This window comes from Phoca vitulina, unplaced genomic scaffold, assembly GCF_004348235.1.
Source record: "Phoca vitulina isolate PV1807 unplaced genomic scaffold, GSC_HSeal_1.0 scaffold11, whole genome shotgun sequence".
Taxonomy (NCBI): Eukaryota; Metazoa; Chordata; class Mammalia; order Carnivora; family Phocidae; genus Phoca; species Phoca vitulina.
In genome coordinates, this window is record NW_022589714.1 from 45,158,924 (window position 1) to 45,184,344 (window position 25,421).

The 25,421-nt window shown below is 52.0% G+C and overlaps 2 protein-coding genes and 1 long non-coding RNA gene across 4 annotated transcripts in view; 1 reads left to right on the plus strand and 2 right to left on the minus strand.

Annotated features, from left to right (window-relative positions):
* Positions 1-2,000: 2,000 nt before the first annotated feature.
* Positions 2,001-19,315, plus strand: CCDC167 (coiled-coil domain containing 167). 2 transcript variants are annotated; one of them, XM_032409899.1, is made up of 5 exons: positions 2,001-2,091; positions 10,284-10,504; positions 17,081-17,175; positions 17,371-17,423; positions 18,937-19,314. In XM_032409899.1, the coding sequence occupies exons 2-5, from the start codon at positions 10,463-10,465 to the stop codon at positions 19,038-19,040; spliced, it is 294 nt and encodes a 97-aa protein (XP_032265790.1). In that variant the 5' UTR covers positions 2,001-2,091; positions 10,284-10,462; the 3' UTR covers positions 19,041-19,314. The 2 variants fall into 2 exon arrangements, with proteins under 2 accessions (XP_032265790.1, XP_032265789.1); XM_032409898.1 differs by lacking the exon at positions 10,284-10,504 and having other exon boundaries at positions 2,007-2,091; positions 18,937-19,315.
* LOC116635636 lies at positions 17,177-18,930 on the minus strand. Its single transcript, XR_004300197.1, has 3 exons — positions 18,601-18,930; positions 17,634-17,705; positions 17,177-17,377 (listed from the first exon to the last, which is right to left on the minus strand). It is a non-coding gene; the product is annotated as an uncharacterized LOC116635636 (long non-coding RNA).
* A 979-nt stretch (positions 19,316-20,294) lies between the features above and the next one.
* CMTR1 (cap methyltransferase 1) overlaps positions 20,295-25,421 on the minus strand; it is a 49,695-nt gene continuing 44,568 nt past the window's right edge. Inside the window, exons 21-24 of the mRNA XM_032409897.1 lie at positions 24,526-24,573; positions 23,581-23,693; positions 22,897-23,005; positions 20,295-22,074 (exon numbers count right to left, since the gene is read on the minus strand). Coding sequence (XP_032265788.1) covers positions 21,942-22,074; positions 22,897-23,005; positions 23,581-23,693; positions 24,526-24,573 — 403 coding nt within the window. The 3' untranslated portion in view covers positions 20,295-21,941. The remainder of the gene's footprint in view (positions 22,075-22,896; positions 23,006-23,580; positions 23,694-24,525; positions 24,574-25,421) is intronic.

Here is a 25,421-nt window from a genome sequence, read left to right on the forward strand (position 1 = left end):
CCACCCCCCAGACCTTGAGTCAGGGTTATCATTCACACACAGAAACACAAGCTCCAATAGAGAGGTCAGAAATAAGGTGTTTGATTCTGGTATCATACACTTTGACCCAATAATTACACTTGTGTGAATTTACCTTAAAGATCTATGTACACAAAGATGTTTGCTTTGGCATTTTTTGGAAGTAATGTCCCATAGAATAATGTCTAATACAAGAATGCTATGACTCACTTGGCAGTATATACAGCTATCTTTTACAAAGGATGATTTGAAAGACATGAGAAATTGTCTATGACTGGTTTTTTTCAAGATTTTATTTATTTATTTATTTGACAGAGAAAGAGAGCATGCACACAAGCAGGGGGAGCGGCAGAGGGAGAAGCAGGCTCCCCGCTGAGCAGGGAGCCCGATGCGGGGCTCGATCCCAGGGCCCTGGGATCATGACCTGAGCCGAAGGCAGATGCTTAATGAGTGAGCCACCCAGGAGCCCCTAAATAAAATCTTTTAAAAAATGTATTATTTTGTTACTTTTCTAATAAAGAACTCCAATAACATATTTCTTTTTTTTTTTTTTTTAAGATTTTATTTATTTATTTGACAGAGAGAGAGAGACAGGGAGAGAGGGAACACAAGCAGGGGGAGTGGGAGAGGAAGAAGCAGGCCTCCCGCAGAGCAGAGAGCCCAATGCGGGGCTTGATCCCAGGACCCTGGGATCATGATCTGAGCTGAAGGCAGACGCTTAACCAACTGAGCCACCCAGGTGCCCCTATGGCTGGTTTTTAAATTGCAATTCAGTATCCATTAATGGGTCATGAAATAAACTTAATAGGTCTCCTGCCACCAACTCTTTTTTTAAATGAAATAGACTAGAATAGAAAATATCAGAGTACATCACAGGTGGTAAAGGTGTTTATCAGGAAACTAGTTTCGCTTATATGGATAATTGGGCCAAAATACCCATAGTACTTTGTATCATAGGGTCACAATTAAAACATCTCTAAAGGGGTGCCTGGGTGGCTAATTCGGTTAAGCGTCGGTCTTCGGCTCAGGTCATGATCTCAGGGTCCTGGGATCGAGGCCTACGTTGGGCTCCTTGCTCAGCCAGAAGCCTGCTTCTCCCCCTGCTCGTGCTCTCTCACTCTCTGTCAAATAAATAAATAAAATCTTAAAAACGAAACAAAACAAAAAAACCTGTAAGGACATAGGTCTACAGTGTACTGTACAATAGGATTACAAGAGTGTAGAATACTATATCTGAGACCAAGCCTAGAAGGGAATACACAGGAACAAAGATAGGAACTGTGTTAAGAGTGGTAGGAGAACGAGTGTTACTTTTCATTTATAAGTTTTCCGTGATGTTTGTAGGCAGGTTTTTTGTTCTTTGTTGTTTTTTTTAAAGCAATGTCTACGCCCAAGGTGGGACTTGAACTCACAATTCCAAGATCAAGAGTCACACGCTCCACCTACTGAGCCAACCAGGAGCCCCTGTAGGTGGCTCTTACAATAAAACAATACAAATGAGTAAGAACACATGACCAAAAAAAAGGAATACCCACAGGTCATTATCAAAGCCCACAGAGCCAAGAGGCTCAAGGTGGGGCTTCCTGGAGAAACAATGCTTCAGGATGGGCCTTAAATATTGGACAGAATTTGAACGGGGCATAGGGGATGGCCTTAAAATAAGTAGGGCGGTCACTAAAAGGATGAAGGGTACAGAAGGATAAGATGGGGTGAAAAAAAATGTCTCTGTGATGTAAAATGGTTTTGAACTAGGAAAGAAAGGAGCAGCCCCAACTCTGGACGGTGGGCCATTGTTCCTCCCGGGCCAATCTAATCCTCCTCCCCCCACCTCGCCAGAGACCTCAAACTAGAGGTTGCCCCTCATAAACATGGCCGCGCCAAGCCGGTCACGCCCCTCAACGAGGTGGTGACCTCCAGTGGCCCCACCTCCCGCCGCCTCTGCGGCCAATGAGAGGGAAGTACGAGGTTGGCGCATGAGTGCTGCCGCCAGTGGGTGCGTCCAATAATGAGTGGGGGATCCCGGCAAGTAACATGACCAAAAAGAAGCGGGAGAATCTGGGCGTCGCTCTAGAGGTGAGGGGATAAGTGGGGGGTGGGCCGCGTCGTTAGCTGCCTTCTCCCCGCGGCGGGGTACAGTGGGTCGGCCTGGCGACAGGTTGGAGGAGGGGCTGAGGGGAGGAAGTGAGGGCGACGCGGGTTTGGGAGAGGGACGCGAGGGGCGTGAGAGCGTCCGATGGGGGTACCCGAAGGTGAGGGCGGGACGGGGGAAATGGAGTTTGGAGAGCCCGAGGGGGCACCAGAGGTGGGGACAGAGGTGAGGGGACCTCCACAGGGGAGGAGCCGTGGAGGTGAAGAGGAAGCCCCGAAGAGGACGGGACGCGGAAATAAGGAGGCCCCGAGGGGAGACGTGTGATTGAAGAGGACGCAAAAGGGGCGGGCCCTCGAGGTATGGGCACCCCAGAAGGGTAGATACCTGTGGCTGAGGGCCCCCCAAAAGTGAGAGAGCCCATATTGCTTAGCATATTACTAAATGGCTTAAACATCCCCTGAGATGGGAAATTTTTCCTCTGGGGTACTGAAGCTCGTAGCCAGAAAATTACTTCGGGAATCTGTGGGAGTTTGTAGAGAATTCTGGAATGATGAAGTTCCTTCCCAAAGAGCTTAAAAATAATGTACTGCATGTGGAAGGGAAAGAAAATTGAGGCATATTGAGCAACTGCTACGTGGTACTTTATTTGCATTCTCAGCCCGCCCTACAAGCCCGTGAGAGTTTTAAACCGATGGGGAAACTGAGGTTTCAGGCAGAGCCCAGGCTGAAGCAGTGGAGGAGCTGAGATGCAGCGCAGGTGATTTGCCCTCTACTGCATCTTCTTTCTTCTGTGTTACAGTTCCCTCGATTACTGTCCCGGTAGTTAACAGAGAGCTACAGGGTGATGGTCTTCGTGAGCTTACTGCCAGTTCAGTAGTTCTCAAACTTCAGGATGCATTAAGAATAATTTGTAGAGCTTGTTAAAAATGGAGAGTTGAACTGTCTCCCACCCCGAGTAATTCAGTTAAGACTTCGGATGTACGTTTTCAACGAGTAATCTGCATTTTTTTAAGTAGATTCCATGCCCAACGTGGGGCTTGAACCCACAAACCTGAGATTGAGAGTCCCGTGCTCTACCGACTGAGCCAGAGCCAAGCACCCCCAGGAGTCTGCATTTTTAACCAGCTACACGCACCCATGCTGTTGCAAGAGGTTTTAGTACCACCCCTGAGAAATATTGGCCTACCTGGTACAAAAAAAAAGGTTGGTGGAAATATGAACCTCCCTCTAAAAGAGAATTTGAGTGGTAGAATGAGGTGGCACTGTGTAGTGGGAAAAGCATAGACTTTATAACCTGATCAGGACAAAATAAGCTGCTGTAACAGAGAAACCCTAAAATTCAGTGGCTTCAGAAAGTTTATTTTTTTCTAATAGGGTAGAGCAGGGATTGACAGATGTTGTCTTTAAATGGCCTGATAGTACATGTCTAGGCTTTGTGGGCCATATGGTCTCTGTTGTAACTACAGTTAATCCTAATTATTCACGGATTCTGTATTTGTGAATTTGCCTTCCTGCTAAAATGTATTTGTAACCCCCAAATCAGTACTTGCAATGCTTTTGCAGTAATTCACAAACAAACCTGTGAAAAATTTGAGTCACCTGAGGCGCAGCTAAGGTCGAACAAAATAACGCTCTGCCATCTTATTTCAGCTTATACTATAAACAGGTGTCCTTTTTGTGGTCTATTTAGTGCCATGTTTTTTGTGTCTGTGTGCTTTTTGTTGGTGATTTTGTTGCTTAAAATGGCCCTCAGGTGTAGTGCTAAAGTGCTGTTTAGTTTTCCTAAAGTGCAAGAAGGCTGTGTTTGCCTTACAGAGATATATGTCAGACAGGCTTTGTTCGGAGTTGAGTTATAGTGCTGTTGGCTGTGAGTTCACTCTTCATGAATCAGTAATATATATTAAATAAGGTCTCTGAACAGAAACACACAAAAAACAAGGTTTTGTATTGATCACTTGATAAAATTGTTGTGACCAGAGGCTCATAGGAATCTGACCTGCTTCAGTATTTGCTAATTCATTGTTGGCAGCAACTTTACAGAACGTAACTGCCATAAATAAGGAGCATCAACTATGCTTAGATAGGCTATCTTAGCACGAAAGCAGCCATAGACAGTATGTGAATTAATGGGTGTAGCTGTGTTCCAATAAAACTTTATTTACAAAAAAAAAAGGCAGTGGACTGTATTTGACCCCTAGGCCGTAGTTTGCCAATTCCTGGTCTAGAGTGGTTCTGCCATATTCCCCTCATCTTGTGACGCTGCCATCCCTTAGTGCCTTAATGTCACCTCATGAATGAAACTAAGTCACATCCCATTGACGTGTCCACTGGCAGGGAAAGAGAGTGAAGGAAGCATAAGCATCACTGTCTTTTTTTTTTTTTTTTAAAGATTTTATTTATTTATTTAACAGAGAGAGACACAGCGAGAGAGGGAACACAAGGAGGGGAGTGGGAGAGGGAGAAACAGGCTTCCCCCTGAGCAGGGAGCCCGATGCGGGGCTCGATCCCAGGACTCTGGGATCATGACCTGAGCCGAAGGCAGACGCTTAACGACTGAGCCACCCAGGCGCCCCAAGCATCACTGTCTTAAGAGTCGTTGGCCCAGGGGCACCTGGGTGGCTCAGTTGGTTAAGTATCTGACTCGTGATTTCAGCTCAGGTCGTGATATTGTGGGTTGTGGGATCAGTGGAGAGTCTGCTTGAGATTCTCTCTCTCCCTCTGCCCTCCCCCCACTCACATGCTCGCTTGCATGCGCTCTCTCTCTTTTCAAATAAATCTTAAAAAAAAAAAGTCATAGGCCCAGAGTACCCACTTGCCGTTGGCAAAGATGCGAGATAAGACTCTAGACCTCACCCAACTGCAAGGGGCTGCTGGGAAATGCATTCATTGGCTAGGAGGCCACGTGCCCAGCTACAGCTCAATCCCTGTGGAAGAAGGGCCTAGCATGTTTAGTGGACAGCCTGCAGTCTCTACTGCAGATTGCAATTTACCTCAAGTGTGGTGGCTTTTTTTAATTCTTTATTTAAATTCAATTTAGTTAACATATACTGTATTATTAATGTCAGGGGTAGAATTTAGTGATTCATTGGCTGGATATAACACCCAGTGCTCATTATGTCAAGTGCCCTCCTTAATGCCCATCACCCAGTTACCCCATCCCCTCCAGCAACCCTCAGTTTGTTTCCTATAGTTCAGCATCTCTTATGGTTTGCCTCCCTGTTTTTATCTTATTTTTCCTTCCCTTCCCCTATGTTCATCTATTTCTTAAATTCCACATGAGTGAAATCATAGGGTATTTGTCTTTCTCTGACTGACTTCGCTTAGCATAATATCCTCTAGTTCCATCCACGTCATTGCAAATGCCAAATTTCATTCTTTTGATGGCTGAGTAATATTCCATTGTGTGTGTATATGTACACACACCACATCTTTATGCATTCATCTGTTGATGGACACCTGGGCTCTTTCCATAGTTTGGCTATTGTGGACATTCCTGCTATAAACATTGGGGTGCAGGTGCCCCTTCGAATCACTATGATTGTATCCTTTGGGTAAATACCTAGTAATGCAATTGCTGGGTCATAGGGTAGTTCTATTTTTAATTTTTTGAGGAACCTCTATACTGTTTTCCAGAGTGGCTGCACCAATTTGCATTCCCACCAACAGTGTAAGAGGGCTCCCCCTTCTCTGCATCCTCGCCAGTACCTGTTGTTTCCAGAGTTGTTAATTTTAGCCATTCTAACAGGTGAGGTGGTATCTCATTGTGGTTTTGATTTGTAACCTCAAGTGTGGTTTTGAGGATACCGTATGTGTAAAATACCAGCCAGTGGGTCTCCAACCCCTCTTCCTTTGCCCACTTCCACTACAGAGGTTAGAAAAGCTCAAGAGATGCTTTCCCAGACTCAAGTGTGGTTTTAAGGGACCATATGTGTGAAATACGTAGCACACGCCTGGCTCAAGGTGGAGATAAGCAACAAACAGTGCCCTTATTAGTAGCCTTTACAGTTCTTTTGCAGTCTTCCATCATGGCTAAGTCCAGCCCCCTTGTTCGGACTTAGTTTCCTTTTCTGTAACATGAAGACCTTGAATTTCATCAGGGGTTATAAGTTCATTGACCATCATCCAAATACAGATCACAGAGGTCTTTTGTTTGGCTGACACAGGTTTCTAAAATGTTTTAAATTTGGTGGACAGATGCTCTCCTAGTGCATTTACCAGTCACATTCACCCTTTTTTTTTTATCCTATCAATACCAATGTAGATATTTACATTTGTGATCTTGGTCTCTAAGGTTACTTTTTGCTTAGATATTCTAAGATTCGAGATCTATAACTGCACCTTAGAAAAAGCTTGGCATCTGGCTGTCTCCCCACCTGTTCCTCCGTTGCCCCCAGCAGATTTGAGTATTGAATGTGCACTGATGCTCAGTAGCAGTGGATATTGTCCTCTTATTAAAAGTCATGTGCTCAGAGCCAATGAAGTGGTGATTTAATCAAAATGTTTGTTAATCTGACGAGTGCAATAAAACCCCCACAAGTGAGTGATCTCAGCACCTGCAAACAGTCTCCACTTGTTGTAATGAAGCAATTACCAAGCAGGCAGCACTCACCCCAAGGGCTGGCTTGGGCCAGCTGTCCCGGGCAGTCACCTCCCAGGACAACCAAGGCACCCCCTAGCAGCCTCCACTCATGTCTCCTCTCAAGGTCTTTTTATTCCAACTCATTTGCCACCCTGTAAGATCTCAGAGTTGGAAAAGACTGGCTACGAGTTTAGCTTCTGAGAGTTAATTCTGAATAATGAGAGAGCATTCAGATGAGAAATCACCAGCTTTGCTGATTTTAATGTGTGGAAGGAGGGAAAGGCTGCATTTCGGTCTTAACTGATAGGATTTTGGCTGATGTAAACCCTGTTTTTGTTTTTGTAACCTCTGATAGTAATGAGCTGTTACTTGGTCATTGTACTTTTCTTTCACAGCTAGACCATTCAGCTTGGTGTTTTCAGATGCTTCAACAGCCAGTGGGTCTTAACAGGTGTGTGGTGTCTTAGCTGACATCTTAAGAGGGATAACTGGGTTAGATCTGGTCCCTAGTACAAAAATCTGTCAGTTTGGAAACTTTACAAGGTACAGAAAGCTGACCTAAGTAAATAGGAATATACCTTCTTCCCCATAACAAATTTGGAGGTAAATGGCCACTGGCATTGGTTCAAAAGCTCAGCTAATTCAAGGCTGGTATTTCTGCATTCTCTTAGCTGTTTCCTCATATTCACAAGATAGCTGCCACAGCTCCAGTCATCATATCCAACTTTAAGTCAGGAAGAAGGATAAAGGGATTACAACACTGTCCCCCCCCTTTTTTTTTTTTAGATTTTTTATTTATTTGAGAAAGAGAGCTCACAGAGGGAGAGGGAGAAGCAGACTGGTTGCTGAGCAGAGAGCCCGATGTGGGGCTCAATTCCAGGACCCTGGAATTATGACCTGAGCTGAAGGCAGACGCTTAACTGACTGAGCCACCCAGGAGCCCCACAACACTGTCCCTTTTATCAGAAAAGCATGAGCTGTCCCAGGAGTCTTCCAGCTGACTTCTGGAACATCTCATTGGCCAGAACTGGATCATGACCATCTCTGGCTGCAATGAGTATGGGAAAGCATCTCTTGAGCTTTTCTAACCTCTGTAGTGAAGGTGGGCAAAGGAAGAGGGGTTAGGAATCAGTGTTGTGTTGGCCAAATAATAGTATCTGCTATAGGGAATAAAGTGAATGGGAGTCATTTAAATTCACCAGAATCCTAACCAGAAAAAGAGGTGGTAAATTGAGGGGAGAAAATTACCTAGGCAGGATGAGCACAAGAGGAAAGAACCTTGATGTTGTAATTATTTGTTCAGTATAAGCCACCGCTGTAAGCTCTCTGCATAGGGAGGCAGAAGCACCAAGTTGTTGGTTTGCAAACTGGCCCCCTTCCATGGAGGACAGAGAGAGACCCAAGAAAGAGGCAAGTGACTCCAGAGGCAGGTTTAATAAGCAAGGGAACTTACAGGTGAGGCTCGTCTTGGGCAATGAGTAAGAGGAATAGACCTCCGCATCCGCCCGCCAAATCTTCAAAGTTTGTGTAGAGGCCTTAACTGGGTTCAGTCACGTATACTGTCCAGATGGTCTCCATAACACATGGTCTCTCAAGGCTGTGTCCTTGGAACAGCTCCCACTGTGGGAACAGTGGGCAGAACGTACATTCCAAGGTCAGCGGAGGGATGAGGAGCCTCCGATTGCCCTAGTCCCGCGCTCAGGTTAACCGGTGGTCACGTCCTCTTCGTCCTCTTCGTTACCTCCTCCAACGCAAAGGTGAAGAGAGTCACAGTTCTGGAACAGGCTGTGCACAAGGCTGGGGGGCATCTAGCAATTTTCTAAGACAAGGGGCAGAAGCAGCTTAGTGGACCATCAATAAATATTTACTGAATTGGCTTGAGTGGCTGGAGGAAGCACTTGAACCCTCGCCCCTGCCGTCTGGGCCCTGTTGAGTGGTTCACTGGTCAGAGGTTAGGAGGCCACCGTGGGGCAGACAGTTGGACACCACCTTGCGGGGGAGCCACCCGTCCAGGGACTGGGAGGAGGGCTCATGGCATGCAGACACCGCAAGGGCTGCTGACCATTAAATGAGCCTCACCTGCTGCCACGCGCAAGCGACAGGTTGCCATCGGGCAGGTAATTTCTCTCGGCAGCCTGTGTCTGGCTCCATTCCACTTGACGGGGGTCAGGAGACTAAAACCTCATTACCTAACACGGCTGGATGTCAGCATGTGTGGAGTGGCTGTTTGCCAGCATCTTAATTAATGAATTCATAAGGCATGGGGTGGATGCCAGTTCTTGAATAGTGCTTTGAGCCTTTCAGTGATGAAGAAGCTTTTGCTAATTTATCAAAAAAATTTATATTGGGGGAAAGAGGAGAAAACAAATCCCAAACAACGTTCTGGCCCAGGGACAGCTGAAGGCTTCAGGCAAGGACTGACATGGCTCTCCTTGTAGAGCTGCTCAGCACGCCAGAAGGTCTCCCAAGGTCCCAGAGCTTGCATTGCAAGCGTTTCAGCAGGGCCCCTCATGTGCCTGACCTCGGGCGGTGGAGGAGGGGGCGGTGAGTCTCCAGAGAAATGACAAGCCCTTTGGCTCTCTGCTTTTCCTAAAAATTGTTCCTTGATTAAAAACTGGGAAGGTTTACGGTCTTCATCTGCTCAGCCTGGAAGACAAACTTCTGATGATTGGTGGAGACATGGATGGAGGTTTTTGTCTTCTGTCCCCACAGAGCCCTGAGCCTCCTCCACAGCAAAACATCCCTTCAGCAGCGTCAGGGCAATCGGCCCTTTGGGGTTTGAGGCTGGTCACTTGGCAAATCAAGGCCCATGGCCCTCATGTGACTTGGCTATGTGGCCTGATGGCCTCAGATGGAAAGCCCCAGTGCTCTTGCCACAGACCATCTGGGCAGGTGTTCTGGCCTCTTGACCCATAATGTCCTGGGGCCTCCCTGACATGTGAAAATTTCCAGAAATCCAGTTCCCAGGCTGCTGGGGCTGGAGATAAAACAGCTGAGTTGGCACGTGAAAAGAAAGGCCTTGCTACCCACTGGGGAAAGAAGGGCTTCTCCAGCCTACCTAGCTCACCTTTCTCCTTCTCAAAACGGTCTGTTTTGTGTGAATTTTGGAGGGTGCTGTGGCAGTTTAGGCAATCTGGGGGAGGGTGCCAGGGATGTTCGAGAAGCCGGAAGTTGAGGGGGGTGGTAATTGCCTTCAATATGAGGACAGGCGCTCTGCTCCCGTCTCACTGTCTCCAAGCAGATTTCCGTCGGGTTCTTCCCTCACAGAGAGTATCTGTTACCTGGACAGAGAGCAGGCAGAGCCCTTGTACAGATTATTCAGAGTAGAGAATCTGTTGAAAGCAGATCAGCAAGCTTAGATTGGCTTCGACTGAGATGTGGAATGGCTTTGTTCTGCAGAACCCTTCTTGGTCATGACTGTTTTCATGAGGGATTTTGGAGAAAGAGCTTGAAGTGTTGGAAAGAACATAAGCTCTGACGCAGGAAAACCTCAGACTCAGACCCTCAATTCTGCCACTTCCCAATTACATGACCTTGCTTAAAATCTGCACTGGGAGTTTGCTTCTCTCTAAAATGGAAACCGTCCCTTCTTTGCAGAGTTGACGCAGACATCGGTAGCCTACACGAAGCTGCCACAACACGCCTGGCCTGGGGTACGAGGAGTGGTGGTTACTCCCAGGAGCTGAGTGGCTTAGGGCCAGTATGTGGGGTGGCAGCTAACAGCACAGACTCGGACTGCCCAGCCCCCCCCATGTACCCGCTGTGACCCCGGACAAATGACTTCATCTCCATGGCCCGAGCTTCCTCATCTGCAAAAGGTGAATACAGGAGTTCCCCCTTATCCATGGTTTTACCTTCCGAGGTTTCAGTTACCCGCAGTCAGCTCAGCCTGGAAGCAGATGATCCCCCTTCTGACATATTGTCAGAGGTGGATGGCAGCCTAACGCTGTGTCACAGTGCCTACGTCCTTCACCTCATATCACCTCATCACGTAGGCATTTTTCACCTCGTATCAGCACAGGAAGGGTACAAATACAATACAGTACAGTAAGATATTTTGAGAGACTGCATTCATATAACTTTTATATATGGCCTTTTGTCATAATTGTTTTATTATTAGCTATTGTTAATCTCTTACTGTATCTAATACATAAACTATCATAGGTATGTGTATAGGAAAAAACATTTTATATATATATATATATATATATATATATATATATATATATATATAGGGTTCAGTACTGTCTGTGGTTTCAGACATCCACTGGGGTCTTGGAGCGTGTTCCCAGCAGATGGGGGGACCGCTGACTGATGCTCCTCCTGCCCCCTCACAGGGTTATTGTGAGCATTCTGTGAGTGAGGTGCTGAGAACAGTGCCTGGCATACAGTGCACGCTATAGAAGTGCTGGCTGCTGCTGGTAGTGTGGTTTAGTTTTGCGTGGACTTTTGGCTTCTGGAAGTTGCTTTGACTTGTGCTGTGCCATCTAGCTAGCCCCACACCATGCTCTTTATTAGCAAGTACCTGGCCAGGCAGCTGTAGGATATGCCCCATGACGACTGCCTGACTCCTGAGTTAACCTGTTCCAGCAACTTCTGGCAGTCACTGGCCAGAAGCTCTTGAGAGCAAGGCTGGGAAAACCAGAAATAACTTCCTAAACCAGAAAGCAGAGTGGCCTGCGTAACCCAGAGCTCTAAGTCCTGAGGGTGCTTTCTGCACTTTCCCAGAAGAAAGCCTGGCCCTAGACAGTGGCTTGGGGTGGGTGGGAGCCACCTCCCAGGCTGTCAAGATGCTCACGGGAGCACCATTCAGCCACCCTCAGTAGGAGCACCTGCAGCAGGGAGCGTGGCTCGTGCCTGTCAGCAGGATATGAGCTGTGCACGAGGGCCCGGCAGCGGCCAGACCTGGAGCGGGCCCCCAAACCCCCATGGGGCCTGACCTGACCAGTGTGCTGGGCAGTTATCCGTGCGTGAGCTGGCACTCGGGTTCACCATCGCCAAAGAGGCCTCACTCGGGGTTTCGATTCCAGGAGGCTCCACACTCCTGAAAAGATGCCTCACGGGGATTTCAGACGAATTTTACAGTTTCTCTTAACACAGTGGTTTTATGGCGTTATGGGACCCCAGGGAGACTTCCCTAAAGCTCTGAGAATAAGGTGTTATTCCCCAAGTCAGGTGGCAGAGGGGATTTTGCTTAGCTAGCTCAGGGCTCCTGACCGGCAGGTACAGCACGGGAAGCACGCGGCACTCGGAGCCGCATCCGAAGGGCACTTGAGGAGGGCTGCAGGAAGTCTCTGCCCCTGGTGACTGGAAATGGAGAAGCCCTCGCTTCCCCTGGCACCTGCCCACAGGATCGGCGGCCCCACTTGGCTGGGGTGGGGCCTCTGTGGACCTTGACTGCCTGCTGCCTGCTGGGCTGACTTCAGAACCTCACATTCTTATGCAGGAAATGCCTCCCCCCCCACCCCCACCCCGTGGAGAATCCTTGGTCCTAAATTTCTCACTGAGCCTGCTCTTCTGCCCACTCTCGAAGCCGCCCACCAGGCTCCAGGCTCTGATTGCCCAGTCCGTGCGTGGGGCAGAAAGGCAGCGGGTCTCATCCTGTCTGCGGTAGAATCACTCGTGGGCCTGTCCTGATCAAATGCAGACTTCCTGGATCCCCGATCCAGGGCCTCCTCTGGGACCTTCAGCTCCTTCCCACTCTCTGCCTTATATACTTTTTCCCTCCCACTCCGCGTCTTCCTTTCTGGGCTCAGACCAGCAGTCCCCATGGTCTGGGCTCGGGGTGAAGAACCAGCTGTCCTACCAGGACACCCTGCACACTCACCACCTACCTCTCGGTCCCCTGAACCACGGCACGTGCGTTTTCACACCTACCAAGCCCTCAACTGTGTGTGAAGTGCCAGAAGGCACAGTTTGCTAACTGGTAGAGAGCTCACACCACCACCTTTCTGACTTCTTGTGTCCCTTTGCAGCCATGCTTCACCTGCTCACCATCGTCTCCAAGAGACGCGGTGTCCTTTGTCCCTGTATAAAAACGGGACACTTGGTCTCCTGAATACACATGTAATGCGCGGCTATGTTGTACTGTAACTTTACATTGGGGGTCACCACTCTCGCTCCCACACTGTGCCTGAATGAGTGCCTCGGCTCGGTCCCCACCCCGGCTGTTAGCGCTTTGCCGCGGATGGTCCCAGCCGGCAGTGCTGCCCCCGATGGCTCCAGGAAAGTCTCCGCACCTGAGCCACTCTTGGGCCAGCCACTCTTCTGCCTGTTGACCCTGTATCCAGCCTGTTGGGCAGGAGTCCTGGGAGCCTCTGTGGCCTCCAGAGTGTAACCTTCTCTTCCTGCTAGAGTTGGTCTAGTCTCTTTGGTGGGGCCTTTCTGCCTTAGTCCTGGGGCTTCACATTCCTGCTCCCTGCAGAGCCACGGTGTGGGTAAACATGGTCTCCATCTGCCAGGCCCCGCCTGCCATTCCGTGTCTCCTCAGATGCCCATTCACACGCAGACTGCACTGAGTCTGTCTGCCCTTAGACACTGCTCCGGACCTCATCGTCGGGTGCCACCAGGCCCAGCCTCAGCAAGTTGGTGCTGGCTCCGGAGCCGAGCCCAGCCCAGCTTCATCCCCAGGCAGGAACATGAGGTTCCCAGCATGCTGTGTTCTGAGCCAGCTAACTTCAGAGGCAGTGCTGTTCTGATAGGCTACCCTGCGGGCCCCCTACCCCCCCAACCCCACTGCTGAAGCCCTCCATAGACTCAGGATGGCCATATCCCAGCTAGATGGTCTCCCCTTGCCGCTGCTGCCAGCCAGTGATGAGTGGCGATTCCTCTCCATCACGCACCCCCACTTCTGTCTCCTTCTCTTACTCTAACCTCACATTAACTCACTTTTCTTTCTGTTCCCCAAAGAACCAGTGAAAACCATCCTTTACTAATAATGACAGCACACACTTACTTAACTCATAATTACTATGTGTGTGTTCAGCACTGTTCTAAGCACCTTACACATACTGCCTCATAGCATCCTCACAACTTTTTGAAATATGAAACATTAACTTCATTTTACACATGAATAAAATGAGGCATAGAATTAAGGAAGTCCTTTAGAGGGCAAGTGAGCAGCAAGCTGAGGCACCCGATTACAGCCCGTCCTCTCACTACCACACTTCTCAGGACCCACAATTTCAGGCGTCTGGGCACTGGGCTCCGAACTGCTTGCCCAGCTCTGAACCTATGTCTTTAGAATCTTTCTGACATTTGTCTTCTTATTCTGGTCCTAACCCTGTGCCCTCTCTCCTGTCCTGGCTATATTGTCCTCTATTGCCTTTAGCGTGGCGGCTGAGAGAAAGCTACCCAAGGACTATAGATTTGCACTGAGGAATCTGCAAAGTGCATAATCCACATGCATGCCATCGAGAGTTGACTGAAAACCCACGGAGGGACTGCCTTTAAGGCCCACTTTCTGGGTCCTCTCCCCCATTTCTGGCCCATCTTGAGTCAGCCCCACTCTGTAGGCACCACTCCTGACCCCAGTCACAACTAAAAGATGCATCCTGACCTTCCCTCCGTGCCGCAGCCAGGTCACTCTGAATCTTTGCACCCATTAGTATAGCTGCTCGAGAGCCAGCTTCTGCTGCAGGGTGTTTGACTGCCAGCGGGGTCACCTTCTGAGGACGAGTTTGTGGCCTATTGAAGAGCTTCCTGACAGTCTCAGCCTCCCCTCACTCAGCCCACATCAAGCAGCTGGGTTACAAAAAGGGGAACTTGCTATTTAGAAGGGAATCAGAGAGAGCTGTCAGCAGGACATAAATATTCATAGAGGGAGGTTAGAACTTGAGTCCCTAAAACCTTGATTTGTGTTCGTCCGTTTAAGCCTCATTAAAAAGTGGTAAATGAAAGTGGGGATATTCAGTGGAACTGCAGATAAATTGGGCTTGTTCAGATAAAGGCCTCCGACTGCCAGCTCTGCAGGCCCTGCCCAGAGCACGAAGGCAGATTGGCTTGGCCACTTGTGATTTGCCAACCTCAATTTAAAGATTTTGCTTAGCATGGGTTCCCAGCCTTGTTCTGGGCCAATTACCACTTGTCTGGGCACCTGGTAGCCTTCCAGAGGTGTTTAGGGATGGAAATCCCCAAGCTGCTTTTCTCCCCAGAATGACATGCGAACTAGGACTTGGCCCAAGGGGCTGCAGGAAGAAATCTAACCTAGGACTAAAGATTTGCACTGGGTTAACCACAAAGCACATAATCTGTGTGCAAGTATAGTTGTTTCTCCTTCTAGCTTCTTCGAGCTTTGGGCACTAAGGGAGGGTTTCAGGCTCGAGTTGCTACGTGAGGTCTAGATCTGTCCCTAGCTCCTCAGCCCCATCCATGTCCAACCTGAGTCATTCCTCCATGGCTACACACAGACTGCAGCAGGCCAGGCCTTGCGGTGACCACAAAGGAAAGACTGATGGCCACCATTCTAGGATAGGAGCTACGAAGTCAGGCATCCTTAGGAGCCAGGCAGTCACATACACAAGTGGAATGGGCCAATCTGGGTGACACTCGATCCCTGGGCTACAAGTTTACACCATAGGCCATAGGGGTCCCAGAGTCTAGGAAGGTGAGGTAGGACGCTCCTAGCTGGGATGACCTAGTGTGCTGTCAGCCTTATGAGAGAAGGCCTGGTTCATCTGCCAAGGGGAGGATGTGGTACCTCTCCAGCCGAGGGCAGCAGAGAAGGCCTTGTGGAGGAGGTAGCACTTCAAGAATTAAGCTTTGGGACCTAGTGTGGAATTTGGTGCCCTGCCTGTGGTTTCTACACCATGGGGTGGCACAGTCTGCAGGGGCTGGGCTGAGCGTGCTGCTGTGACAAGTGGGCCATATGGTGGCCTGAAGCACCTGCTCTTCTCATCCCACCCCACTGACCATCACATCAGGCTGTTACTGTCCCCAGGCACAGGCCCCAGCTCCTTGCTGAGGCTGTTCCCCAGCACAGTCCTATCTTTGGTGCCAGTTAGCAGAGAAACGGTACAATTAACCAGGCAGTCAACTCAGGGCTCCTCAGTTGCTCCCTCCCACAGGGCCCTGCTTCTGCACCTGGAGTTGGCAGCCAGCTGAGGCTGTAGGGAAGGGACTAGATGGTGTGTCATTTGGGGCAGGCATGGGACAAGGCACAGTGGCTGACCCAGAAGTGGCTGGGGAGGTGCTGGCCAGGGAGAGGGGCAGAAGGCTTCAAGTGCATCTCTCCTGACACGGGCCCCAGAACAGCCGCCTGGGACTCTGGGATCCGCACTTGAAATCATTGATTACCGTCTCCGCAGGGGCCTTTCTGGAAGGGACTGGATAAAGAACTGGCTGAGGCCAATGAGGAGAGAGGTACTCCAGTCTGTCTCAGAAAAGTCATTCCCTTTGGGGATCCCAGGCTCCCATTTGTGAAGTAGAGGTCATATTTGCTATTCCTCCCAGGGATGTGGTGAGAGTAAGTGAAGTCAGATGGAGAATCAAGCATCCCCAGGACCTGAAGCACTATTCACTCAGCTGCCATGAGGGACACAGGCCCTCTGAACCTTCCCACCCACCGAAATCTGGGCTTCTGCCAGCAGGGCAGAGATACTGGAACAGACCCAGGCCCAGAGAGGTGGCCGATGAGACAAACACCTGGAGACAGAGGAACTTTCAAAGCCACATGTATGATACCAGGAACCAGGTTTGGACGATCCAGTCCAGTATTTTACAAAATATTTTCCCACAACTCATTGTTTGCCCAAGAACACAGCTCTGAAACTATAATCAAAACAAATGGGAAAACTGATACCTTTGGCAGCCAGCCTTTGAGGAGCTTAGCTATTTTGCCCTACAAGTTACAGCTGCCTTGATAATGTTTTTGCACAAGAACCAAGTCAGAAAGAAACAAGCTTTTGAGCTGTGGTTTTTTTTTTTTTTTACACTCTGATTTTTATTGATTCTCATGGGAAAATACATATCTTCTTAGCAACTTAAGACTACCTTAAGAAGTGTGTCAATGCAAAAAATACCTCTGCTTTTTGTCCCCTAGACGTCTAATCCCCCCATCCCCCACGTGTGTGGAGCGCTGAGGAAAGGCAGCCCCTCACTGCATCCTAGGCTAGGCCTGTGTAGCCGGCGCAGCTGGGGCGTGTGCTGGGGAGACAGGGCTGCCTGAGGGACTGCTCCTGTCTGCCCCCAACCCAGGCTTGGTCCAGAGGGGCGGGGCCGCCGAGCGAGCTGTTTCCACTGTGCAAAACAAAGCGGCTGGGGGGCCAGGGCAGGCAGGGCGCTGTCCAAGAAGACTCCTACAGTCTCCTTCCTCCCCATCCCAGGATCCCAACTGTTTTGGAAGTTTTAAGGCTCTGTCACCCATCTTTATCTGCCGGCTGTGCCGTGTGTTTCAGATCGATGGGCTGGAGGAGAAGCTGTCGCAGTGTCGCAGAGACCTGGAGGCTGTAAACTCCAGGCTCTATGGGGCGGAGCTGAGCCCAGAGGCCAGGTAATGTGTCTGCCCGGGACTCCCGCCTTCCCCCAGCCCCTCATATTTATCCTGGGGCCCTGGCCCTGAGCTTCCATCACCCTGCCCCTTGCCACGGGAGATCCCTTGTTCCCTTCGTCCATCCTGCCCCCGTGTGTCAGCTGCCCCTCAGGACGGAAAAGGGCTTGAGCCATAATACTCCTCCTCCCCTCACAGGAAGTCTCTGGAGAAGGAGAAAAACCACCTGATGAGCAAAGCCTCCAACTACGGTAAGAAAGTTCCCTTCCTTTACCAGCCCCATCCTCCAGTCCCAGGGTCAGGAGGGGACAGACAGCCCAGGGAGCCCACCAGGTCATGGGGATCAAGAGGGTTCTTTGGGAGGGAGCCGCCCCCCCCCCCCACAACCCCCCCCCCCCCCCCCTCCCCCCCCCCAACTCCTCTGCCCCCGCTACTCCTCTGCCAAGACTATAGGAACCCACTGTAAGCCTGGAAGAGCAGGTTTGTTCCTTTGTTCCAGGGGAGATGGAGAGGCCTATGGGTCTGTTCTTCCTCTGTGGGATGAAGGGGAACGGTTGTAGTCAGGTCCAGAAGAGACTGTCACATCCACCCAGACTTGGGAGATCTGTCCTCCCCCGCCCCCCTCTCCCCTCCCACCTCACACTCCATTCCAGGAAAACCCTAGAGGTGAAGGAGGGGCTATGTGGGTGGAGCAATGCTGCCACCTTCTGGGCGCTGGGGGCAGAGCCGGAGGGCGGCTACTACCAGCCCTACCCCAACCCTGCCCCAGCCAGCCTGAGAGGAAGATGGTCTGCAGAGGTTCCTCAGACTTCTCGGTTTTGTTCTCCCGCTGAGACAGCAGACTTGCTAAGAATCAGCCCCAGAACAGTCCACATGATGGGGAATGTCCCAGAGGGACGAGTTTGAATCAACACTGTAAGCACAGCACATGTGTGCACACACACCTCTACCTGGGCCCCAGTCTCAGTCTGGCCTGCCTAGAGCTGATTTACAGGTACCTGCCCGTCCACACAAGTAGGGAAGGGATATCCGTTCTGTCTCAAGGCTAGCAATTTTTACAATCGCAGCACCAGCCCTCAGTTTACCTGAGAGGTAGCAGTACCGCCCACCTGCATGTCACACAGGGGATGAATGGATGCCCTGTGGCCATAGAATAGGACTGGCTTTCTCTAGAGGTGAGCCCAACCACCTTGTGGGCACTCCCTGCCTTCTAGCGTCGCTGGTTCCTGCTTAGCTGGGTGTCCAGCAGGGGGCAAGACCGGAAGCACCGATGGCGTGGCCCCACCCTGTACCTACTCCAGTGTCGGGCCTAAAAAGTCCCAGCTGCCCTGAGTTTCTAGTTGGCCAGATGAGACCCCCTGCAAGGATGAGTACCATGAAGCACCCCACGCCCACCCCCCACCGGCAGTGACAGGCCAGAGGACTCACCTGGTGATGCCATGCCAACACCTAGCTTGGCTATCAGGTGTGGCCTTTTTGATGACCCCCTCACAAACTCCATCCTCAACTTCCACTGCGTTTGAAGAAAAATGGTTGAGCAGCATTGGGTGATGGGATTCCTTTGGGCCAGGATCTGTAGCCAAAAGGTGGTGAGAATCTGGGCAGATCAAGGAGGACAGTCATTTTTGTGGATAAGGAAGTAGAGAAGCTGGGCGGGAACACCTCTGCTCTCAACAGCATGTACACCCATTTGCCAGAGAGGCGAGGCAGAGGAGAGTAGCAGATGGGCCCCAACTACCTGTTCACCACCCTGTTTTCTCCCAGAGAAGGAGCTAAAGTTGCTTCGGCAGGAGAACCGGAAAAACATGCTGCTCTCTGTGGCCATCTTCATTCTCCTGACCCTCATCTACACCTACTGGACCATGTGAGCCTGAGATTTCTCCAGTCTGCACAGGCTTCCCCTTGGCCCCCTGGTCACCAACCAGGCCATAAGCCTCAAGACAGCCAAGGTACAGGAGCATTTCTCCCCAACCCAGACACTGGAGCAGGGCCTCCTGTCAGCCCAGCCCCTCTCGCCTCCCGGTCCTGCTGTGGGGCCGGGGTCTCCAGAAGGACTGTGTGCTGCTTCCTCCCTCAGCCCAAGGGAAAGGCAATAAAGAACAGCCGGGCTGCTCCCGTCTGCTGAGTAAATGTCATGGTCTGACTGCAGCTGGAGGGCAGTGGGGGTGGCACTCAGGAATCAAGGAAGATGTTCAAGGGGAAATGCTTGGCTTAGAACTCAGGATGGGGGACAGGGCACTGCGAAGGTGAGGCCCCAGCTTAAGTGGAGAGTTAGAGAACAGAAAGCATTTTTAAAGCCAAAACGATTCTGGGAGCCATTTCCAGGGCTTAGGCGTGGCCCCACCTGTCCACCGCCCCCCAAACATGCTGTCTTGCCCTCCAGTCCGTACCACTGCCTGTTAATCATGGCAGAAAAAATGCAGCCTGCGCGCAGAGGGTGACCGGGGACTTGTGGTCATGTGGAGGTCCCACGGGAGCACAGAGTTAACCCATCTTCAAGAGGCAAACAGGGCTGGTGAGGCCTGGCAGAGGGAGTGGGCAGCAAGAACCACGGTAATGAGCAGACAGACTTACGGTGACAGTGGCCAGTAAATCAGGCAGGGCTCGCTGGGAGAAGCGGTAGGGGCAGGGCCGACCGGAGCGGGGGCCCAGAGCAGCAAACACGTACCCTCCCACCAGCTCTGCTCCCAGCACCGGGACCAGGACGGTCAGGAGTGGGAGGCTGGAGCAAGGCAGAGCACAGTAGGGCTGGGCATGGAGACTATACCAATTAAAGTGGCAACAAGGAAAGGAGTTACCCCGGAAGCTGAGGCTGTGAGCCATCAAGGAAGGACCCTCGGGGCCAGGGCGAAGGAAGGAGCCAAGCGGAGGCAGGCTGCGGGAGACCAGCACCAGAGCTGGGGAGCTGCTGGAGAGGCTCCAGCCCTGAGCCGAGAGGGAGGTGCTATTGGCACCTGCACACCTCACCCCAAGCACAGCCCCCAGCACCCCTGTGCAGACCCAGCACCGGTCAGTGAAGCCACCTCTCCCTCCCTCTCTTCCTCCGGTCTAGTGACACTAATTGGTCTGACGCCTCTGTTATTTTAGTCACACAGACTGATCCTGGATTGTCACAGTGCCACCATGGAGTGAGCCGTGTGATTTATGTGGAGGGGGGAAGGTGCCTCCCTGCCCCGCTGGGCTGTAGGTTCATTCATTCTCCAGTCCCTGCTTCCAACAGGAGCTGCGTAATTTCTGGACTCTTCCAGGGCCCCTCTCCGGAAGCAAGCAGCAGGGCCTGCGGGGCCCAGGAACTTGCACAGGTTCTGAGTAAACCAACCTGCTTTTCCCCCTCTTCTTAAGCACAGCTTCCCCCACTTCTCCAGCCCAAGCGGTTTCATCCAAGCCAATCCCAGGCCACACAGCACCAAGGACAAATAGCAATAGCCCCAGCACAGAGCCACACAGGCATTAAAAATATGTTTATCTTTAATGATCCAAGATTCTGCAAGACACACTGATATACCCAGAATTGGGTGGAAATACAGCTTTCTCAGCGGTGCTGCCGCCAACCTGGGGGGAGGGAGGGGCTGGATGCTGGCTGGAGACCCTCCCCCCAGGTACAGTTCCAACCTCACAGGGAGTCTCAGTGCCCTATCTCCATGGAAACCAGCCCAGCACTGGGATGGGGCTCTAGGGAGCCCCTAGGAGCATCTCTGAGAGGTATTTCCCATTAAAAACAACCACAGCTGCCCTCCCCCACCCAAAGCTATTGCCCAGCTTCCCCTCTTCCCCCCTGCCAAGACAGAGGAAATGGAGTGACCACAGAAGGACAAACAAAGTGACTGTACTTCCTATTGGGCAAGAAAAACGAAGGGAGGGGTTAGCAAAGTAGCTGTGGCAAATGGGGGAGCCATGATTGCCAAAGGCCCAGCTGTGACCCAACCCCAGAGGTACCCTGTGTTGCCAGGGGGCCACTGCTCTGGGGCATAGAAAAGGGCAGGTCTTCAAGGCTGCTTCCTCCTCTAGAGCTGCCCAAGGTTCAGATCAAAAGGGGATGGGGCCCAGGAAGGCTCTACAACCCCAGGAGGCAGTCACACCCACTGCCAAGACACTACCTGTGTCATGATGCAGTGTCAGGGACGTGTGGCCCACATGCCTCCCTTCCCGGCCTGCGGGACTGTCAGAGGTCCGGCTGAGAAGAACTCCAGGGAAGACCAGGACAGGGGTCAGGGCAGGAGACAAAAATCTTCTCCAACTTGACATCAAAACAGAGCAAGTTCAAAGAAACAAAACCTTGATTTGTACAGCAGCTGCCCCGGCCTACACCCACTTAGGGTCGGCCCAATAAAAAGCTGGGCAGAGCAGGAGCATGGCCGCCCTCGGGGCAGTGCACGGAACTCAGAAAAGTGAGTCTACAGGATACAAGAGAGAAGGGCAGAGCCAAGGCCCTGCTGTTCTCTGACACGTCCTCCACTGGCCGCACGCTCCCTGGGCCCTGACCTCAAACCGCTGTAGGAGCAACATCAGGCTGAGCCCTGGCAGGCAGGTCTCCGGGGAGGGAAGTTCAAAAGGTGTCCCAGAAGGAACGTGAGAGTCCTCTGAAGGCCCCTGACTGAGTTCTTCAGGGAGAATGGAGAGACCACCCACCCCTTATGGCCAGGCTGCAGTGACTGCGCTCCCCAGTCCCTCTCCTTGAAGGGGAAAAAACCAGTACTGTGAGCCCCAGGCAGAGTGCCCTGACTCAGAGAACGACAGGTCATTCGGCAGGGGTGGGCATCCCCACGCCCTCAGGCGCTGTGTGTCTGGATGAACGAGAGGACATCTTCCTTGGACAGCTTGTCTGGGTCCTGGGGCTTCTGGGAGTCATGCACACGGATGCCATCCCCCCACTCCCAGAAGAGCCTGCCATAGTAGCAGATGCTGGGGAGAAGGAAGAGAAAGGAGGTCAGAGGGCTGTACCCAGGTGGAGCAGGACCAAGAGATCACCACCCCAGCCCCGGCGACCGTGATTTAGAGGGTTGGTTCTTCAGAGTCGGGTCGTGTGGGGGTGTTGGAGGGGGGGGAACATCTGACTCCAGGTGAGGGTCTTCCCTCTGGTGGCCGAAAGGTACCCAGTAGGCCCCAGCTCCTCTTTCCTGACTTCCGGAACCAGCTTCTCCCAACAAAGAGCTGCTGCTGCTAATTGTGTCCAACTGAATTCCTACAATTACTGATACTCCTGGTTTATCTGTCTGTGCTGCTTGAGTAAAACAGTATTAGTGTGGCGACAGAAACTAGTGTCAATGGCTAAATTATAGGCACATCAGAGCTGCTGGCTACTGTCAAAACCTAGGACTAACAATCTGGCAAATGGACACTGGGTCCTCATGAGGAATGACTAGGACCTTGAGTCCCAAGGGGCAGGGCTGCAGGCCCTCATTATGTTCCCACCATCAGGCCAGTACCGGAAAGTCACATAAGCAGTGGCTGCTCCAAGGGGCAGACGCCCTGCCTGGATGAGGCCCTGCCCACTGAGGATCGCCAACCATCAGAGCAGGTCCTGGCATCCCTTGCCTCTCACTGAGACTCTATCCAGAAGGGGGCCGCATCCCCACCCTTGGGAGGAGCCCGGCCCATGCTCAGGGGAGCCCCTGCTTGAGCAGCCATCTTTCTCAGGACTTGGGGTGTGCCCCAAGAAGGCTGGTATCCTGGCAGGAGCACCTGATGCTGCAAAGGGGGAAGGCACGGAGGAGGGCCACTTACTGAAATGGGGCAATGGAGTCTGCAGGGAGGTCAAAAGTAGAGATCTTGGTTTTCTTGTTGTAGAAGAACTTCCTCTTGAAGCTTTTGCTGAATCCCATAGTCCACGGCTCTGACAGAAAGAAGAGGGAAAGGTCATAAAGGATATCCATCATTCATGGGGGACAGGGGCAGACCAACAAAGGGGTGTGTCTTCCTGCACTCCTGTTCTTGCATTCCCCTCTCCCAAAAAGCCTGTGAGGATGCAGCCTCGATCACCAGCCCAAAGAGGCTCAAGGAGGACAACTAAGATAATTACTTCTCAGCAACCCCACCCCAGTCCTGCCAACCTGCCATCAGGGTGACAACTCTGGGAGCCCGGCAAAGCAAGGGCTCTGTTAACCAGAGGGCACTGAAGAAAAAGGAACGGGACCAAGGAAGAAATGGCCAAGCTTGACTCTGGAACTGCTGCTGCCCCCGAGAAGGCCCTTTTCCTGCCATGAGGACACCATCTGTGCACAGACCAATTGGGCTCCTCTCTCCCCAGCCCCAACCCAATCCCCAGGGGGAAACACAGTCCCCGCCCCTCCAAAATACACCTCCAAGAAATGCCAAGCTGGCCGCTCTGCCCCTCAGCAGGCAGCTTTTGGCTCTGGGCCAGGCATCCCGGCTGCGGGAAAGGGCAGGGAACCATCCCTCATCACCTACCATTCACCGTCCTGACGATGTAGAGGCCCGTGGGCACAAAGTGCCGGTCATCCCGCCCTGTGTAGCTGAGCTTCGGGGTGCCACTGGAGCCCTTGATGATCTTCATTTCCAACCTGATTGCCCCGAGAGGAGTAAACACGAAGTGGGAGTACGTACGTGAGAGAGCGAGCGAGAGGGCGAGCACGCCCTCACATTAGTCCCTGGCTAATATCAAAATCTCACCACCCACAGCGTTTTATCTCCGCTCAATGGAAGAAACTGAGGCAGAGACGGGAGCTGTTCGGGGCCACACGGCAAGGGAGCCTGTGCCGAGCTGGATGTAGGACTCAGGCTCTGAACTCTCCACCAAGCAGTGGAGGCAGGAAAGTGACAGACGGCCCTGCTCTGCTGCTGCTGTCGGGGGTTTCAGGGTGACACCAGCAAGGGTACAGTCTGAGACCAGAGGTGCCACTGGGCCTTCAGTCCACCACCAAAGGCATTGCAGTGGCCACTAAAGAGTTAACACGAGCCCCCGCAGACCTGGCCCAGCTCCGGCCACGGTGGGCGCAAACCCAGGACGAGACCGACGGACTGCAGCACCCCGCACAGCTCTAAGGCTATGAGGAAGCAGTTCTGCCCCCTGCGCCCCTCCAGGCTCAATCTCTCCGTCAGCACCGGGAGCTGGGATTTACAGCATCTCGAGTGGCTTGCTGCTTTGCCCCTCACAGGGACAATCGAACTCTTACAGCATCGATGAGCCCGTGCTTCTGCCTGCCGCACACCCGCCCTGCTCCCCTCCTGCCAGGCTGCTAAATCAGCTCTCAGCCGGGGGGCTCTTGGCTGCAGCAGTGGGCTCAGAGGCAGCCTGCCAGGGCCTCCCCACAACCCATCGCTGAAAAAAAAGAACACTGCTAAACCCCCCACCCTGACTCCTCCCAAATCCTGAGCTAAGGCAGAGTCACTCACCTAACAAAAATCTTCTCCATCTCCTCCAGCCTGTACACCTCCTTCACCCTGTGTGCAGAGGGACAGAGAGAGGACAAAGGCTTCCTGGGGGCTGGGGGCGGGGGTGGACGGTCTTGTCCGGCAGCAGCTGGGAGGCAGGAGGCGGTGCCCGTCCTCTGCTTCGGGCCCCTATACCTCCGAGGGCACCCAGCCTGGCTCACCGCTGTCCCTCACACACATGCCCTGAGCTCAGAGCTACCAAACACCACCTGGGCCTGCCCCAGGGCAACTGGGGAGCACAACCATGGTTATGGAAGAAGGGTGAGGGGGCAAGGTCAGGCAGACGAAGCTGTCTCTGCCAGCATTCCCACCCCAGGTCACCTCCCCCATCACCATGAGCAGAAGCACCAAGGTCAACGCTCATGCCCAGGTCTGTCGCCGTGGATTTTAGGGCTTCCTGCAGCAGAGTTACTTCGAAGCAGTTCTAACAAGCCTTTTACCATAGGGGGCAGGGGAACCCCTACCCAGGGCGCAGGGCTCCCCCACCTCTGGGGGCCCTTGAATACGTCTTTGGAACTGCTACTGGGTAAGGTCCCCAGGGACCCCAGCAACCAGACCACCAGGAACACAGGGAGGGTCCCTGGAAGGTGGCCCTCAGGACCTGGCAGACAGGGGATTTTACATAAAGTGTAAACAGACACCTCAGTCTCTAGTCATATGAAGCCGCAAAGGTAACAACCTCTGACCTGGGCGCAGCCTGGAAAGTCTGTTCTCCATCTGTCGGCTCCCTGACTGTCCTCATCCTCCTCTCCTCCCTCGGGGGCCTAGAACTTTCACACTACCTAACATGGCAACAAACTTTCTCTTTTTCACGTTCAAAAACTCCCATTCCCTTAGCACCCTTTTCTTACCTGAAA